We start from the raw sequence: 16,462 nt of genomic DNA, 5'->3' as shown, positions 1-16,462 counted from the left end.
CGGCTCAAGAAGGGGGGGGCTCCAGGACCTGCTGGGGGCTCCGGGACTCGGTGAGTGCCCCCCCCCCGTGACCTCTGACCCCCCCATGACCTTTGACCCTTCGGGGGTCAAGGTTTTTTTTTTTGGCGGGGGGGTCCCAGCTTTGTGCCCCCCATGGGGGGCCCTGGGGGGCTTTGCCGTGGCCTCGTGGGGCTTCAGCACGTGGCGGGGCCGGGACCTGCGCCTGGGGGAGCTCTGGGTGCCCCCCCCCTCACGTGACCCCCCACCGTGTAAACCCCCCCACCTGCACCCCCCTCCCCCGCATGAGACCCCCTTCCATGTGCCCCCCCCAGTGTCTGAAGCCCCCCCCCAAAAACAAATTCTCCATCCCCCATCGCCCCCAATCCCAAGCCCCCCCCCCCAAAATCCCCCCCGGACCCCCCCAGATATCCCCAAGCCTCCCCCTCCCGACGAGCTCTCCCCACCCCATAGATCCCCCCCAGAACCCCTCCAACATCCCAAAATTGCCCCCCCATTGCCGCCCCCTGCAAAAAAAATCCCCCCCCCAGCTACCCCCAACCCCCCCCCAGGAGCGCCCCCTTCCCCTCCAAGCCGCCCCCAGACCCCCCCCCAAAAAACTCCCCCCCCATCACCCCCAAGCCCCCCCTCCAAAATCCCCCCCAGATACCCCCAAGACCCCCCCCCCGAGAGACCCCCCACCCCACAGACCCCCCCAGGACCCCCCCCAAGCCCCCAAATTGCCCCCCATTGCCCCCCCCCTCCAAAAATCCCCCCCAGGTACCTCCCCCGAAGACCCCCCCCTTCCCCTCCAAGCCGCCCCCAGAACCCCCCCAAAAAAAACTCCCCCCCATCACCCCCAATCCCAACCCCCCCCTCCAAAATCCCCCCCCGGATACCCCCAAGACCTACCCAGGCCCACCTCTCCAAGACCCTCTCCCCCCCAAATTCCCCCCCCAGATACCCCCAAAACCCCCCTGGAACCCCCCCCCCCACCCAGGACCCCTCCCAACCCCCCCAAATCCGCCCACCCCCCAAAAAAAAAATTCACCCCCCCCCAGGACAAGGTGTGCAGGAGCTGCTGCTGCAGGGGGAGGCCCAGGTAAGGTGTGGGGGGGGGGGGGCAAAAGGGAATTTTTTTCAGGGGGGGGGGGGCACCCAAAATTGCCCAAAATTACCCTCCCCCAATTAATTAATCCCCCCCCACTAATTAAAGGCTTTCCCCCTTAATTAGACCCCCCCTTCCTAATCAGAGCCCCCCCTTTAATGACAACCCCCCACAATTAATTGAGTCCCCCCTCTTAATTACACCCCCCCTTAATGACAGCCCCTCCTTTAATTACAAGCCCCCCCACACTTAATTAATGCCCCCCCCTCAAATTAGGGGTTTTCCCCCTTAATTAGACCCCCCTCTTAATTTCAGCCCCCCCTTACAGCCCCCCCGATATTTACAGCCCCCCCTTTAATTACAGCCCCCCCCCCCAATAAAACTGTGCAATGTTATTTTGGCTCCTGGTTTATTTTTGCTCTCCCCACCCGCCCCAAAAAAAAAAAAGGGGACCCCCACAAAATGGGGACCCCAATAATTAGGGCCCCCCCAAAAAAATGGGGTCCCAATAATTAAGGACCCCCCCAAATATTTTTATTTGGGGGGGTCACTGGGGCCCCCCCCCAGGGTTTGTTTTTTTTTTTTTTGGGGGGGGGTCAGGAAAGGATAAATGGGGGTTTCTTGGTGGGGGTGTCTCAATTTGCAGGGGGGGCATTAGGGAGGGGGCTTCATTGGGGGGGGCTCTCCTTAAATTTATTTTTTTTGGGGGGGGGAGGGGGAGACCCTGAGGGGGGGGGAAGATGCTGATGGGGGAGGGCTTCGGGGGGGAGGGCTGTGTGTCCCCAAATTTGGGGGGTGGGGAGAGGGGTCTTGTGTGTGGGGGGGGGTGGCTGCATCTCCCCACTTCTTTTTTTTTTTTTTTTTTTTGGGCGGGGGGGGGGAGCCCTGATGATGTTGGGGGTGGGGGGGGTGGGGAAGAACATTGGGGGGGGGATGGGAGAACACTGAGGGAGCGGGGGGAGGGGACCCCGGGGTGCTGCCCCCCTCCCCTTCTTTTATCTCCCCCCCACCCCCCCAGCACCCGGTAGCGGTGGTTGAGGTGGCGCCGCCCGTGGAGGCCGTAGCGGGTGCTGAGAGCACCCTGGGGTGCCCCCCCCCCCGCCCCGTTGTCCCCGGGTGCCACCACGGCCCCCCCCGCTGGGATTTGCCCCCCCCGAGCCCCCTCCCGCGCTGCCGCCGCCATGCCCAGTGGGCCTCAGCGAAGCGTTTTGTAAACGGCAAGCAGGAATGCTGTGGCATTAAGGATTGCAGCTAGTGTGTATGCATTGCTGAAAGGATTTGATCATAGCTTCTGTGGCTTGCAGGTGTTAGAATACTTCGAAACCTGGCATTCGTTGAATGCTTCCTCTTTATGGCTTACAACTCCTGATCCTGAGCAGCTGAAGAATCAATTGCAGAGCGGGGACTTTCTACTCGCAGCTTTAATGGCTTCACGTTGCTCCAATGAGCAGATCTTTGCCAAGCTGCCTAGGCAGGGAAGGTGAATACACGTTCTGCATGAAAAGGTTTGTGTGTAGCTTGACTGTCCCAAATTTCTTAGGACAGTGTTTTCCACAACTTCCCCTTGTAAAGAAATACATTCAGTAATCCGTATCACTGTTAGACTAACATGGAATCGGCTGACGGCAACCAACTGCTATGGAGGAAATAATACACGACGGATGATGAAAGGGATGTTTTCTCTTACTGCAAAACTCTATAAAGATTTTTATTTGAAAGTTGTCACGTGAGTAGCTGGGTCTGGTACTCCGTGGTTAGTGAATTTGGAAGGGCCGTCTGGCCCGTTTATGATTAGCCACAGAAGAGGCTGTGGCTATTCTACAGGCTAACACAGCTGGTGGTGGTGACTGAATCTTGCATTATCTTATCTTAGAATTATAGAATGGGAATAGGTTGGAAGAGACTGTAAATTATATTTCTTTGGAGATAATATTTTCGTAGTACTGAACACAAAACTAGTATCTGCAGCTTAGCTGCATTGGAAGGCAGCTAATAAAAGGAGCCGTGAAGCCGGAAAACCCTAGTCAGTATGGTCTTAATAGTATGACAGACACGTTGCTTGCACAGCAGCCCATTTGGCTTGGTAAGAATAAAAATTTGGGGGTTTAGTTTGAGAAAAGCTGTAGCACTAAAGTGGAGAAAACAGATTATGTTCACTTCTCTGAAATTAATCTGCAGTTATTTTTTTTGTTATTATTATTTAAATGCTTTTCTGTTGTGCTTACCTACTTGGATTGAGTACTGGGCTTCCTTGGGGTCAGTTCTAAAAGTTGTTTTCTGGTATTCCAGAGAAGGATGTATTTAAAAAACAACAATGGTATAAGAGGCTTTCCTTTCCCTAGAACTACGTGGAAACTGTGTAACCTTCATGCTAATACATATTTGAATAAGATTTTATAAAGTCTTTTTTATAAAAGATTTATGGATGTAATTTAAAGATTTTAGTGTCTTAAATTTTGACAGGTGTAAGCGTAGAACCTAGCTTTCAGTTTGGCTGGACTCCCCTGATGTGTGCTGCCAGTGTGGCTGATTTTGCAGTGGTGCGTCTCCTTCTGGACAGAGGTGCCAATGCATGCTTTGAAATAGGTAAGATGTGAATAAAAATAGTGGCCAGTACCTCCCCGTGTCAGACACTGTCCTACCTTTATTCTCTTTCTATGCAGAGAGAAAAAAATGAAATGATCACAATGGAACTGGGATATAGTCTAGATTTGTAAAGCAAAAGTAGTATCTCTGAAGTAAGATATATATGCATTCTTGGATCTCATCTGGATTCAGCTGATGGATATCCTTATTCTGGCTCTCTCTTTCCCTCTCATTCTGTCTTCCATAGCACCTCCTGATCCCCAGGTACATCTTTTAAAGCGGTGTTTGAAAATACCTGTTTAAGAATCCTAGGGTGAAGTTGTAGAGTTAAAACTTCCTTTGTTTGATCCTGTTATGAATGCAGAAAACAGCTAGAATCCTGAATTTTGGGTGGTACCCACTGCTTTTAAGTTCATGATGACGATGTTGTTTCATCCCTTCTAAATCTAACAGAAGTGCTTTTTTCCTATAAAATGTTACTCCTTTGTTCAGCTTTCCAGTTGGTTATGTGCAATAGATTCATCTTTAAGGCCTTGGTTGATGCTTCTCCCGCTGCAGTTGTTTGCTTTCTGCTCTCCAGTCCCTCGTTGTTAGCCTTCAAACGTGCCAGCTGACCTGCTCGTGTGATCGCAGTGTATCTCGTTTCAGACCAAAGTAATAAATAAGCACTAGGTTTTAGGTTAATGATGGGTTTTGATTGTTATATTTTAAATGACTACACCCTAACAATCAGAAGAGTAGGTCACATGTCAGGTCTGCAAGATGGTGACAAAGAGTAATTCCCTTCCTCTGGCATGAACTGAAGAAATAATGTGCTTGCAGGAGTAGCTGTCCAGTTGATGGGAAACTACTGTAGACTTCTATGAAACTAGAGCAAAAGTTTTATATTAAGTGAAAATTACTCTTCAGTGTGTTGCCAAATCTGGGGTTTTGGCAAGAGTTTAATGGAACTTATCAATACTACTAGTTCCTCTCTCAGTTTTTATAGCTCATTAATAACTCTCTCCTGCTTCGACTGTAGTGTTTTCCTTCTGCTTTGTTATGTTGGAAAACTTAGCCGAGCTCTAGAAAAGACATTGTAATACAGAAGAAACTGACGAAACGTGTTACTATGAAGTACATAAAAATGGTACTCTTATTTTCCAGTAGACTGCAAGTATTTGTAATAGAAGTAGTAGACTGCAGTGCAGGTGGTACAAATCAGGACTCTGAAATTTTCTTGAACTTCTTAGGAGCTGATCAGTCTGAGATAAGAGTAGATTGCCTGCACCAAGGACAGGTAAGCCTTCAAATTACTGTCCTTAGCCAGTGTCAGAGGACTTGCATGTGGCTGCTACAGTTCATGCTTGTTCCGTGTTTATGGTTGTAGAGAGCTGTAAAATTGGACAGAAACTTCTGTGGGCAGCATTTTCAGCCATCCAGTTAACCAACGTGCATGGCATTTTTTCACCCTGTGACCAGTTGTGTTTGCCCAAAGTGGCACCTTGCTGGGACCAGGTTTCTCAGCTTGTTTCCTTGCTGGTTCGTATAGCGAAATAGTAGCTAGGGCACAGCTGAGCATTGTCCAGCCAGGAGCAGTCTTGCAAGCGATTGATTCAGGTCAAGCCAAATGTGTTCAGTACAGCTATGCCATCCCTAAGTGGCACTAAATGTCATCAGTCCTGGTTGTTCTGTACGAGCTGGCAATCACGCGAGTGATCCCGTACTAGTAATGTTAGAACCTTATAATCCTAACAACAGCTCTGCTGTTAATCACTGTTTGTCACGTTTCAGTTCTTCTTTGTAAGCTGCTCGCTTAATTTTACCCTAATAGTAGAATGAACTTTGATAGCCATGAAGAATGAGGAACTAATGGTAGCATTTGCTGTGTGGTGGCATCAGAATGTAGCATCTTGAAGGAGTAAATTCACTGTCTCTTCTGTGTGTGTGTTCTTTTCAGCTAGCCTGACCACAGACTAATCTTTTACCAGTCTCTTACCATTTTTTCTGTGCAGAAGAGAAAGCTGAGTGTTCTGAGGTGTTTCTTCTTCTGCTTATGTATGACCTGTAGGTAGGCCAGCAGAAATCAACTTCCCACCCTTTATCACTATTTTAACTATGGAATATAAATATAACTACAGTTTCTTCTTAAATGTAATTCCCAGATCAATGATGTTTATTGCTATCTTTTGTTCAAAGTCCAGCCAGCTTTCAGTGCATGTTATTATTATGACCAGTTTAAATGTTTAGAGCAAGAATCTGTTAGTGAATTAAATTATTTACTGGAAAGCTAATTACTTACGGTTAAGGAGTTTAAGTGACTCTATGAAACTTACTTTTTCATTGAATACACTGATTTATGCGTTCTACAACTTCTGTATGAGAAGGTTGAAAGTTGCAGGTTGGTCTATAAAAGCCTAGGTGAATTTAAACACAAATCTAAGGTCGTAAGTTGGAGAAGTCAAAGACGAGAAGTTGGGAGAAGCAAAGAAAGTGGAGCAGATTGGGGTGAAGTATATAAACTTCTCAAGTTTAAATGCAAAAAATATCTGATCTCTTCTGAAGAATAAAGGTACTAGTGCATACGCAGTCCTAAGATTTCGATAAGAAAGGTAGAAAATATGTTGTAACACTTCAAGGATCGGTCTGAAGTATGTACAGTTAAAATTATACTTGTTAAATTGCTGAAGGCATGTTTGAGCTTGTATGTAAGTTTGTGCAATAAGCGAAGTGGGCAGTTGTTCAAATGACAGTCTTCTAAGCCAAAGAGCTTGCTAAGGTCCTTGAGGTGTGATGTTTTCCACATACCCGTAGGAGAAAAATAGGAAAGATCTCCCCTGTTCTGTGGGCGAACAGCAGTGGTGTGCAGTTCTGATCCATGAGTAAAGGTGGCACGTAACACTCAGCTGCCTTTGGAGCTGGAGCAGAGAAACACACCGGTTCCTCATGATGATTTTTTTACGTATTGTGGATGTGGATCTAAGGAACATACCTCCTTTTGCCATCTTCTTCTTGCCAGTACTGCACAATAGTAGTCTAGGTTTGTAAACTGGTTTTCTTTTCCTTCATCCCTTTAATAAAGCCTTGTTACTTGAACTGTCCTTTGTATGGACCCCTGTTCTCCCTACAAGTGATGCTGCTATGTGTTTTTTAAAAAATAGTTGCATGCACTTTTTTTTTTTTTTTAACTGTTGCAGTTAACTTCAGTAAGATGTTTCTTCATTTGGCTGTGTTTTGGGGCGAGGTAGGGAGGAACAGGGATTGAATCTCATGGTGTGGACCAAGATTTTAGAAACAGATACCTAAATTTAAGCTCCTGCAGGTTTTTTGTTCACTACCTAAGCAAGCATCCTCACCTTCAGTAGTGGTAGATGCTCTACTAGTCTCATTCACTCCTGTCTTTGTCTTCTCTTTTTAGATGCCTTCATCTTACCTGATAATTCTAGTGACTTTTAGTGGAGGAAAAACAAGTTTCTTACCTTTACAAGTTTCTTAAATCTTAGTTATCAGCACCTGATAAACAACTCTAGCAAATGTAAAGGCTTTTAAAGGAACTTTTGGACTAGCGTAGTGTTGGTGTATGCAATTTTCTAACTGTAAGTTTCCAAACAGACAAGTACACAGTGCTGATGGCAGCGTGTGCTGCTCATGCTTCAGAGGAAAACATCTTGAAGACTGTGGAACTACTGCTGTCAAGGAATGTCGACCCTAACCTTACTTGCAGGTACAAAAAAAAGTCTGAACGCTGTATTATGTAATATTACTGTAGAGACATTTTTAGGTTTAGTTGTTACCACTTGTCCTGGTTTCAGTTAGCACAGAATTAATTTTCTTCCTAGTAGCTGGTGGAATGCTGTGTTTTGGCTTAGGATGAGAAGAGTGCTGATAACACCCCAATGCTTTAATTGTTGCAGAGCAGTGCTTATACTAAGCCAAGGACATCTCAGCCTTTTGCTCTGTCCTGCCAACGGGCAGGCTGGGGGTGCAGTAAGAGCTGGGAGGGGACAGACCCAGGACAGGTGACCCAAACTAGCCAAAGGGGTATTCCATACCATCTGACGTCATGCTAAACAATATATAGGGGTGGCTAGCCGGGGGGAGGGGGCCGGACTGCTCGGGGTTAGGCTGGGCATCGGTCAGCGGGTGGTGAGCAATTGCATTGTGCATCACTTGTTTGTACATACTATTACTTTCGTATTATCACCATTGTATCATTATTATTATTATTGTTATTATTATTTTGTTATTATTATTTTCCTGTCTTATTAAACTGTCTTTATCTCAACTCACGGGCTTCACTCTCCATTTCTCTCCCCCGTCCCAGAGAGGGAGGGGGGAGGGTGAGCGAACGGCTGCGTGGTGTTTAGCTGCCGGCCGGGTTAAACCACGACAGCCTTTTTGGCGCCCAACGTGGGGCCCGAAAGGTTGAGATAACGGCAGATCTGATCAGAGTGTGTTAAACTAAAATTGGTGTAAGGATTAGACCTGCTTAATAGTCACTTGTCATGATGCTGATTGCTTTAATCTCAACTCTGCTGCGCCTGTTTTCCAAATTGAGTATTATAGTACATTATTTTCCGTATTTTCTCTCTGTAGTGTTGTTTATCCTCTCTGGGCCCTGGTTTCAGATCATTATGGTACTGAGTATTATAGCAATGGCTTATGAGACGATAAGATATCTGGTCATGACTCTAACTTGGTATTCATACTCAGTAACATCGTGGACTCTGTACTTTGGAAACAGTATCTTGGGAACTATTAGCAATTATACCTATTGTTTTTCTCCATTAGAGAGTCAGTCTGTGGAGGGAAAAGGGGAAGATAATTTTTCTTACTTGATTACTCTCCCTTTCTCCTTCACCACCCCTGTATCCTCCTGGATCACTCTGCCTTCTCCCTCAAGATATCTGCCTTCCTCCTTCACCACCCTCTTATCCCCTGAGCTTGTCAAAATAGCTCTCCAAGATATTGAATATTATTGGGATACTCGGAATACCATAGTCTTGTTGTTCTGCCTCATGAATGCACTTCAGATTCTGCTTAAAGTTAAACAACTACTTGGGGAGCTCATCTGGAGATCTGCCCGGAGGCAGGATAGTTGTGGGTGGCAGGGAGTATGGGTGGATATGGGCAGGCATCTAGAGCAGTTGGCACCCCCAGTGTGTTGGAAATTCACCCCTGAGCAATGGCAAAATCCTCAAAAACTGGCAGAATGCTTGAAAAAAAGGTGTCATGATGCTGGCAGTTCCAAAGTAACACAAATCATTGTAACGTGCTGGGGCCTGGCTCATGCCTATCGAGCTGCCATTGATACTGCTATCAACTTAGTGACAGACCCTGCGGCCACTCCAAGCCCTGTGACAGATCCAACGGCCACTGTGACCCCTACGGTGGACTCGGCAGCCGCTCCAGATCCGGTTCCTGCAGCCGCTCCAGATCCGGTTCCTGCAGGCACTCCAGTCCCAGCTCCTGCAGCCACTCCAGATCCGGTTCCTGCAGCCGCTCCAGCTCCGGTTCCTGCAGCCGCTCCAGCTCCGGTTCCTGCAGCCACTCTAGTCCCAGCTCCTGCAGCCACTCCAGCTCCGGTTCCTGCAGCCGCTCCAGCTCCGGTTCCTGCAGCCGCTCCAGCTCCGGTTACTGCAGCCGCTCCAGCTCCGGTTCCTGCAGTCACTCCAGTTCCAGCTCCTGCAGTCACTCCAGCTCCAGTTCCTGCAGCCGCCCCAATTACAGCTCCTGAAGCCGCTCCAGCTCCAGCTCCTGCCGCTACTCCAATCCCAGCTCCTGCAGCCGCTCCAGCTCCAGCTCCTGCAACTGCTCCAGCTCCAGCTCCTGCCGCTACTCCAATCCCAGCTCCTGCAGCCGCTCCAGCTCCAGCTCCTGCCGCTACTCCAGTCCCAGTTCCTGCAACTGCTCCAGTCCCAGCTCCTGAAGCTGCTCCAGCTCCAGCTCCTGAAGCCGCTCCAGCTCCAGCTCCTGTAGCCACTACAGCTCCGGTTCCTGCAACTGCTCCAGCTCCTGTGGCCGTGTCAGGGAAACGAGCTGTAGCAGTGCAGGTTGACCCTGCAGAGGGTATTCCAATCCCTGTAACGGGGTCAGAGAAACGAGCTGTAGCAGTGCAAGTTGACCCTGCAGAGGGCATTCCAACCCCTGTGGCAGACCCTGTAACAAAGTCAGAGAAACGAGCAGTAGCAGTGCAAGCTGCCCCTGTAGAGAAGGTGAAAATATGGTATAGAAATTCAAGTCGTTTAGAACGCAGAGAGTCTTCTGCCAATCCAGGTAAGGCTTCTGCCAAAACTAAGTATAGAGATGACGAAGATGATGACGACGCTGGGCCATCAAGGATTCAGGAGGAGGAAGATGAGGATGCCGAAAAAGCAACAGTAACTACCCGAAGCCTAAACGAGCGCGAGCTACGAGATGTGCGAAAAGATTTTGGTCACTGTATAGGTGAGCAGCTTGTCACCTGGCTGCTCCGGTGCTGGGACTCTGGAGCCAATTGTGTGGAATTAGACGGCAGGGAAGCCAGACGGTTGGGATCCCTTGCTCGAGACGCCGGCATTGACAAAGCAATTGCAGATGGAGCACAATCCACCAGCCTCTGGAGGCGTCTCCTCTCAGCTGTGAGGGAAAGGTATCCCTTCAAGGAAGATATTTTATGTCTACCAGGCAAGTGGACCACTATGGAGAAGGGAATCCAGTACCTGAGGGAATTAGCCGTACGGGAAGTGATTTATGAGGATCCAGACCTCAGACAAACATCCAAAGATCCAGATGAAGTCAAGTGTACACGACCCATGTGGCGGAAGTTTGTACGGAGTGCACCATCATCATATGCCAGCTCATTGGCAATAATGGCCTGGAAAGAGGATGAGGAACCCACAGTGGATGAAGCGGCTAAACAACTCCGGCAGTACGAAGAAAGTCTCTCCTCTTCCTTACAGGCCTGCGTCTCAGCTGTGGAGAAACTTTCTGAAAAGGTTCACCAACTTGAAGAGAATCTATTGTCCTCCCCACCTGAACCAACCAGTGCCCACCGACCAAAAGAGAACACTTGGGAGAAACTTTCTGAAAAGGTTCACCAACTTGAAGAGAGATTATTCTCCTCCGCACCTGTACAAAGCAGTGTCTCAGCTGTCAGGGGTAGGCGTTCACCCACACAAGGAAGACGATATGGTGGGTACTCACCCCGTGCCACCCTGTGGTTTTACTTACGGGACCATGGAGAGGACATGAGAAAATGGGATGGAAAATCTACCGCGACCCTAGAGGCACGGGTACGTGAGTTGCAAAAGAAAACAGTCAGGAAAAAAGGATTCTCCGAAAAGTTTGCTGCTCCAACTTCCAGCAGACAATCCTTCAAACACAGAAACGAAGAAGATTCTGACCAGGATTAGGGGGGCCCTGCCTCCAGCCAGGGGGAGGAAAGGGACAATCGAGTTTATTGGACTGTGTGGATTCGATGGCCTGGCACATCACGCGCACAGAAGTATAAGGCTTTAGTAGACACCGGTGCACAATGTACTATAATGCCATCGAGCTATAAAGGACCAGAGCCCATCTATATTTGTGGAGTGACAGGAGGATCTCAGCAGTTGACTGTATTGGAGGCTGAAGTGAGTCTGACTGGGAATGAGTGGGAAAAGCACCGTATTGTGACTGGCCCGGATGCTCCATGTATCCTTGGCATAGACTATCTTAGAAGAGGATATTGCAAGGACCCAAAAGGGTTCCGGTGGGCTTTTGGTATAGCTGCCTTAGAGACAGAGGGCATTAAACAATTATCTACCTTGCCTGGTCTCTCAGAGGACCCCTCTGTTGTGGGGTTGCTGAGGGTCGAAGAACAGCAAGTGCCAATCGCTACCACAACTGTGCACCGGCGGCAATATCGCACTAACCGAGACTCCCTGATCCCCATCCATAAGCTAATTCGTCAATTGGAGAGCCAAGGAGTGATCAGCAAGACCCATTCACCTTTCAATAGCCCCATATGGCCAGTGCGAAAGTCTAATGGCGAGTGGAGACTAACAGTGGACTATCGTGGCCTGAACGAAGTCACGCCACCACTGAGTGCTGCAGTGCCGGACATGCTGGAACTTCAGTATGAACTTGAATCGAGGGCAGCCAAGTGGTACGCCACAATTGATATCGCTAATGCATTTTTCTCCATCCCTCTAGCAGCAGAGTGCAGGCCACAATTTGCCTTCACTTGGAGGGGAGTCCAATATACTTGGAATAGGCTGCCCCAGGGGTGGAAACACAGCCCTACCATTTGCCATGGGCTGATCCAGTCTGCGCTAGAGCAGGGGGAAGCTCCTGAACACCTGCAGTACATCGATGACATTATTGTGTGGGGTGACACAGCAGAGGAAGTTTTCGAAAAAGGGAAGAAAATAGTCCAAATCCTTCTGAAAGCCGGTTTTGCCATAAAACAGAATAAAGTCAAAGGACCTGCACGAGAGATCCAGTTTTTAGGAATAAAATGGCAAGATGGACGTCGTCAAATCCCAATGGATGTGATCAACAAAATAACAGCTATGTCTCCACCAACTAACAAAAAAGAAACACAGACTTTCCTAGGTGTTGTGGGGTTTTGGAGAATGCACATCCCAAATTACAGTCTGATTGTAAACCCGCTCTACCAAGTAACCCGTAAGAAGAATGAGTTTGAATGGGGCCCTGAACAACGACAAGCCTTTGAACAAATCAAGCAGGAAATAGTCCATGCAGTAGCCCTTGGGCCAGTTCGAACAGGACCAGATGTAAAGAATGTGCTCTACACTGCAGCCGGGGAGAACGGCCCCACCTGGAGCCTCTGGCAGAAAGAACCTGGGGAAACTCGAGGTCGGCCCCTGGGGTTTTGGAGTCGGGGATACAGAGGATCTGAGGCCCGCTATACTCCAACTGAAAAGGAGATATTGGCAGCATATGAAGGAGTTCGATCTGCTTCGGAGGTGGTCGGTACTGAAGCGCAGCTCCTCCTAGCACCCCGATTGCCGGTACTAGGCTGGATGTTCAAGGGAAGGGTCCCCTCTACGCATCATGCAACTGATGCTACATGGAGCAAGTGGGTTGCACTGATTACTCAGCGGGCTCGAATAGGAAACCCCAGTCGCCCAGGAATATTGGAAGTGATCATGGACTGGCCAGAAGGCAAATACTTTGGGATATCATCAGAGGAGGAGGTGGGTCGTGCTGAAGAAGCCCCACTGTACAACCAGTTGCCAGAGAATGAAAAGAAATATGCCCTGTTCACTGATGGGTCCTGTCGTATTGTGGGGAAGCATCGGAGATGGAAGGCTGCTGTATGGAGTCCTACGCGACGAGTTGCAGAAGCTGCTGAGGGAGAAGGTGAATCGAGTCAGTTTGCAGAAGTGAAAGCCATTCAGCTGGCTTTAGACATTGCTGAACGAGAAAAATGGCCAGTTCTCTATCTCTACACCGATTCATGGATGGTAGCAAATGCCCTGTGGGGATGGTTACAGCAATGGAAGCAAAACAACTGGCAGCGTAGGGGCAAACCCATCTGGGCTGCTGCATTGTGGCAAGATATTGCTGCTCGGGTAGAGAACCTGGCTGTGAAAGTACGCCACGTAGATGCTCATGTGCCCAAGAATCGGGCTACTGAAGAACATCAAAACAACCAGCAGGTGGATCAGGCTGCTAAGATTGAAGTAGCTCAGGTGGACTTGGATTGGCAGCATAAAGGTGAATTATTTATAGCCCGATGGGCCCATGACACCTCAGGCCATCAAGGTAGAGACGCAACATACAGATGGGCTCGTGATCGAGGGGTGGACTTGACCATGGACGCTATAGCACAGGTTATTCATGACTGTGAAACATGTGCTGCAATCAAGCAAGCCAAACGGTCAAAGCCTCTTTGGTATGGAGGACGATGGCTAAAATATAAATATGGAGAGGCCTGGCAGATTGATTACATCACACTCCCTCAAACTCGCAATGGCAAGCGCCACGTACTTACAATGGTGGAAGCAACCACCGGATGGCTGGAAACATATCCTGTGCCTCATGCCACCGCCCGGAACACCATCCTGGGCCTTGAAAAGCAAGTCCTATGGCGACATGGCACCCCAGAAAGAATAGAATCAGACAATGGGACTCACTTCCGAAACAACCTTATAGACACTTGGGCCAAAGAACATGGTATTGAATGGGTGTATCACATCCCCTATCATGCACCAGCCTCCGGGAAAGTTGAACGATACAATGGCCTGTTAAAGACTACCTTGAAAGCAATGGGCGCTGGGACGTTCAAAAACTGGGATACGCATTTGGCAAAGGCCACCTGGTTAGTCAATACTAGGGGATCTACCAACCGAGCTGGACCTGCCCAATCAAACCTGTTACGTACTGTAGATGGGGATAAAGTTCCTGTAGTGCATGTAAGAAATACGCTGGGTAAAACAGTCTGGGCTACTCCTGCCTCAGGAAAAGGCAAACCTATTCGTGGAATTGTTTTCGCTCAGGGACCTGGATACACTTGGTGGGTGATGCAAAAGAACGGAGAGGTCCGGTGTGTACCTCAAGGAGATTTAATACTGGGTGAGAATAGCCCATGAACTGAATTGTACCATGTTAAATAGTATATTATACTGTATGTTATCACTACCATGATTACTATAGGTGACTAATTAGAATGTATGGAAAAGAGTGTAACCTGAGCATGACATAAATGGTATGGAATAAGGGGTGGATAGATGTCCTGGTTTCAGTTAGCACAGAATTAATTTTCTTCCTAGTAGCTGGTGGAATGCTGTGTTTTGGCTTAGGATGAGAAGAGTGCTGATAACACCCCAATGCTTTAATTGTTGCAGAGCAGTGCTTATACTAAGCCAAGGACATCTCAGCCTTTTGCTCTGTCCTGCCAACGGGCAGGCTGGGGGTGCAGTAAGAGCTGGGAGGGGACAGACCCAGGACAGGTGACCCAAACTAGCCAAAGGGGTATTCCATACCATCTGACGTCATGCTAAACAATATATAGGGGTGGCTAGCCGGGGGGAGGGGGCCGGACTGCTCGGGGTTAGGCTGGGCATCGGTCAGCGGGTGGTGAGCAATTGCATTGTGCATCACTTGTTTGTACATACTATTACTTTCGTATTATCACCATTGTATCATTATTATTATTATTGTTATTATTATTTTGTTATTATTATTTTCCTGTCTTATTAAACTGTCTTTATCTCAACTCACGGGCTTCACTCTCCATTTCTCTCCCCCGTCCCAGAGAGGGAGGGGGGAGGGTGAGCGAACGGCTGCGTGGTGTTTAGCTGCCGGCCGGGTTAAACCACGACACCACTTGAGATGATGTCTACTTCATTAGCTTTTTGTAACTTTGCTGCTCTCTGTATATACAGAAAGATTAGTGTGCAGGTGTTTTTTTCTTCTAGTATAGTCATTCACCTGAGTAAGCGTGTGATCAAATTTATCAAATTTAAATGTGTGTGTGTATGTTGTGTTTTTTGGTGTTTTTGTTTGTTCTGCTTTTTTTTTTTTTAATATAATTATTTTAATCCCTTTGGTTGACAATAGTGTAAGCACAGGAAATATATCCTATGATTTAGGAAAGGCAAATTTCTTATTCTGTATAAGGATGTGGCTTAACCCATCAGTTAATCGGTTAATTCTTTAAATACGTTCAGGCTTTGCTTTTGAGCTTTTTGCAATTATCTAGCTATATTCCTTACACAGATTCCCGTGGAAAAAGTAAGCTTCTGTGTAAATAAAACAGTTATTCTAATGCAAGCATGCTTTAATCTCCTTTAAAAAAAAAACAAACAGATGACAGTTTGTTTCTCAAATTACCATGTCCTGTCTCAGCAGTCTGAAGCAACGCATTGCAAGCTGTCTGTACTTGCATAGGCTGCTGCAGTGATTTGTTTTAAATCATGAAGAAGGCACTTCTGGGCTGATCCATGATGAAGTATCCTCCCTCTGCTGGAAGAAAAAAGCTTTTTGTTTAGTTCAAACTGAAACTGTTTGTTTTTCACTTGACTGAACTTACTTTTTTACACCACAGCTTTTTCACCTCTTTACCACCTTACCTAAAATAGGTGGACTGTGTAGTGATACAAAAAGAACAGAATTGGAGGCCTGTGGGTTCTTATTAAAATAATTCCATTAATTTGCTGGGCCCTGACCCTCACTATAATCGTAGTACTGATAGATGGGGAACAATAATAATAATAATAATTTATTTACAAAGTTATGCTGAAGTGGCACTGATCTACAGCACCAAAATTAAATGCCCCGTTCATTCTTTATAGGCTAAAAATTGCTCGTGAAAGAAAACTGTAAATTCTGAAATAATTACAACTTACTGCCCTCGGATAGCTGGGTATTAAAATAAATGTCTTGCCTGAAAAAATGGGGGAAATCTTTCCATTATACAGCTTTGCCCTGGGTGTTTGAAAACAAGCTAAAGCTGAAAGTTTCCACTTAAAAAGGCCTTTGGCTGAACTTTGAAGAAAAAAAGGTTGGCTTCTGACACAAGAGTTGGGAATTTTAAGGGCAAAACCCTATTTATAAACTCAGTGTGTGTTTTGCATAGTTGATCTTATTTATTTACTGTCTCTCTTTGTTCCCTAAGACCTTGTGCTAACATGCGAGGTAATTCTGGAGTAGTACCAGATCCAGTGTCCAGTTGTGGTAGTTCTTGCTTTCTCAAATGAAAAGGTAACTGACAATCCAAAATGTAGCATTTCAACCAAACAAAAGTAGAAGTTAGATGACAAGAGCTGGATTTTTTTTATTTTTTTATTTTTATTTTTTTTT

The 16,462-nt window shown here is 47.2% G+C and overlaps 1 protein-coding gene and 1 long non-coding RNA gene across 2 annotated transcripts in view; both read left to right on the top strand.

The window, feature by feature from the left end:
- The window catches only part of LOC113841371 (uncharacterized), a 37,082-nt gene continuing 20,620 nt past the window's right edge, over positions 1-16,462 (top strand). Inside the window, exons 1-7 of the long non-coding RNA XR_011806266.1 lie at positions 1-50; positions 1,059-1,099; positions 2,410-2,610; positions 2,709-2,831; positions 3,569-3,691; positions 7,283-7,394; positions 16,278-16,363. This is a non-coding gene — a long non-coding RNA (uncharacterized lncRNA). The remainder of the gene's footprint in view (positions 51-1,058; positions 1,100-2,409; positions 2,611-2,708; positions 2,832-3,568; positions 3,692-7,282; positions 7,395-16,277; positions 16,364-16,462) is intronic.
- LOC140001126 (uncharacterized) lies at positions 7,745-11,196 on the top strand. Its single transcript, XM_072032310.1, has one exon. The coding sequence runs from the start codon at positions 8,176-8,178 to the stop codon at positions 11,062-11,064; it is 2,889 nt and encodes a 962-aa protein (XP_071888411.1). The 5' UTR covers positions 7,745-8,175; the 3' UTR covers positions 11,065-11,196.

This window comes from Anas platyrhynchos, chromosome 37 (genome assembly GCF_047663525.1).
Source record: "Anas platyrhynchos isolate ZD024472 breed Pekin duck chromosome 37, IASCAAS_PekinDuck_T2T, whole genome shotgun sequence".
Taxonomy (NCBI): Eukaryota; Metazoa; Chordata; class Aves; order Anseriformes; family Anatidae; genus Anas; species Anas platyrhynchos.
The sequence above is the reverse complement of the archived record's forward strand: the minus strand, read 5'-3'. Positions and strand labels throughout refer to the sequence as shown.

What these genes read in the sequence shown, in the direction of transcription:
- LOC140001126 (XM_072032310.1), top strand. Translation starts at nt 8,176, where the DNA reads ATGATGCTGATTGCTTTAATCTCAACTCTGCTGCGCCTGTTTTCCAAA.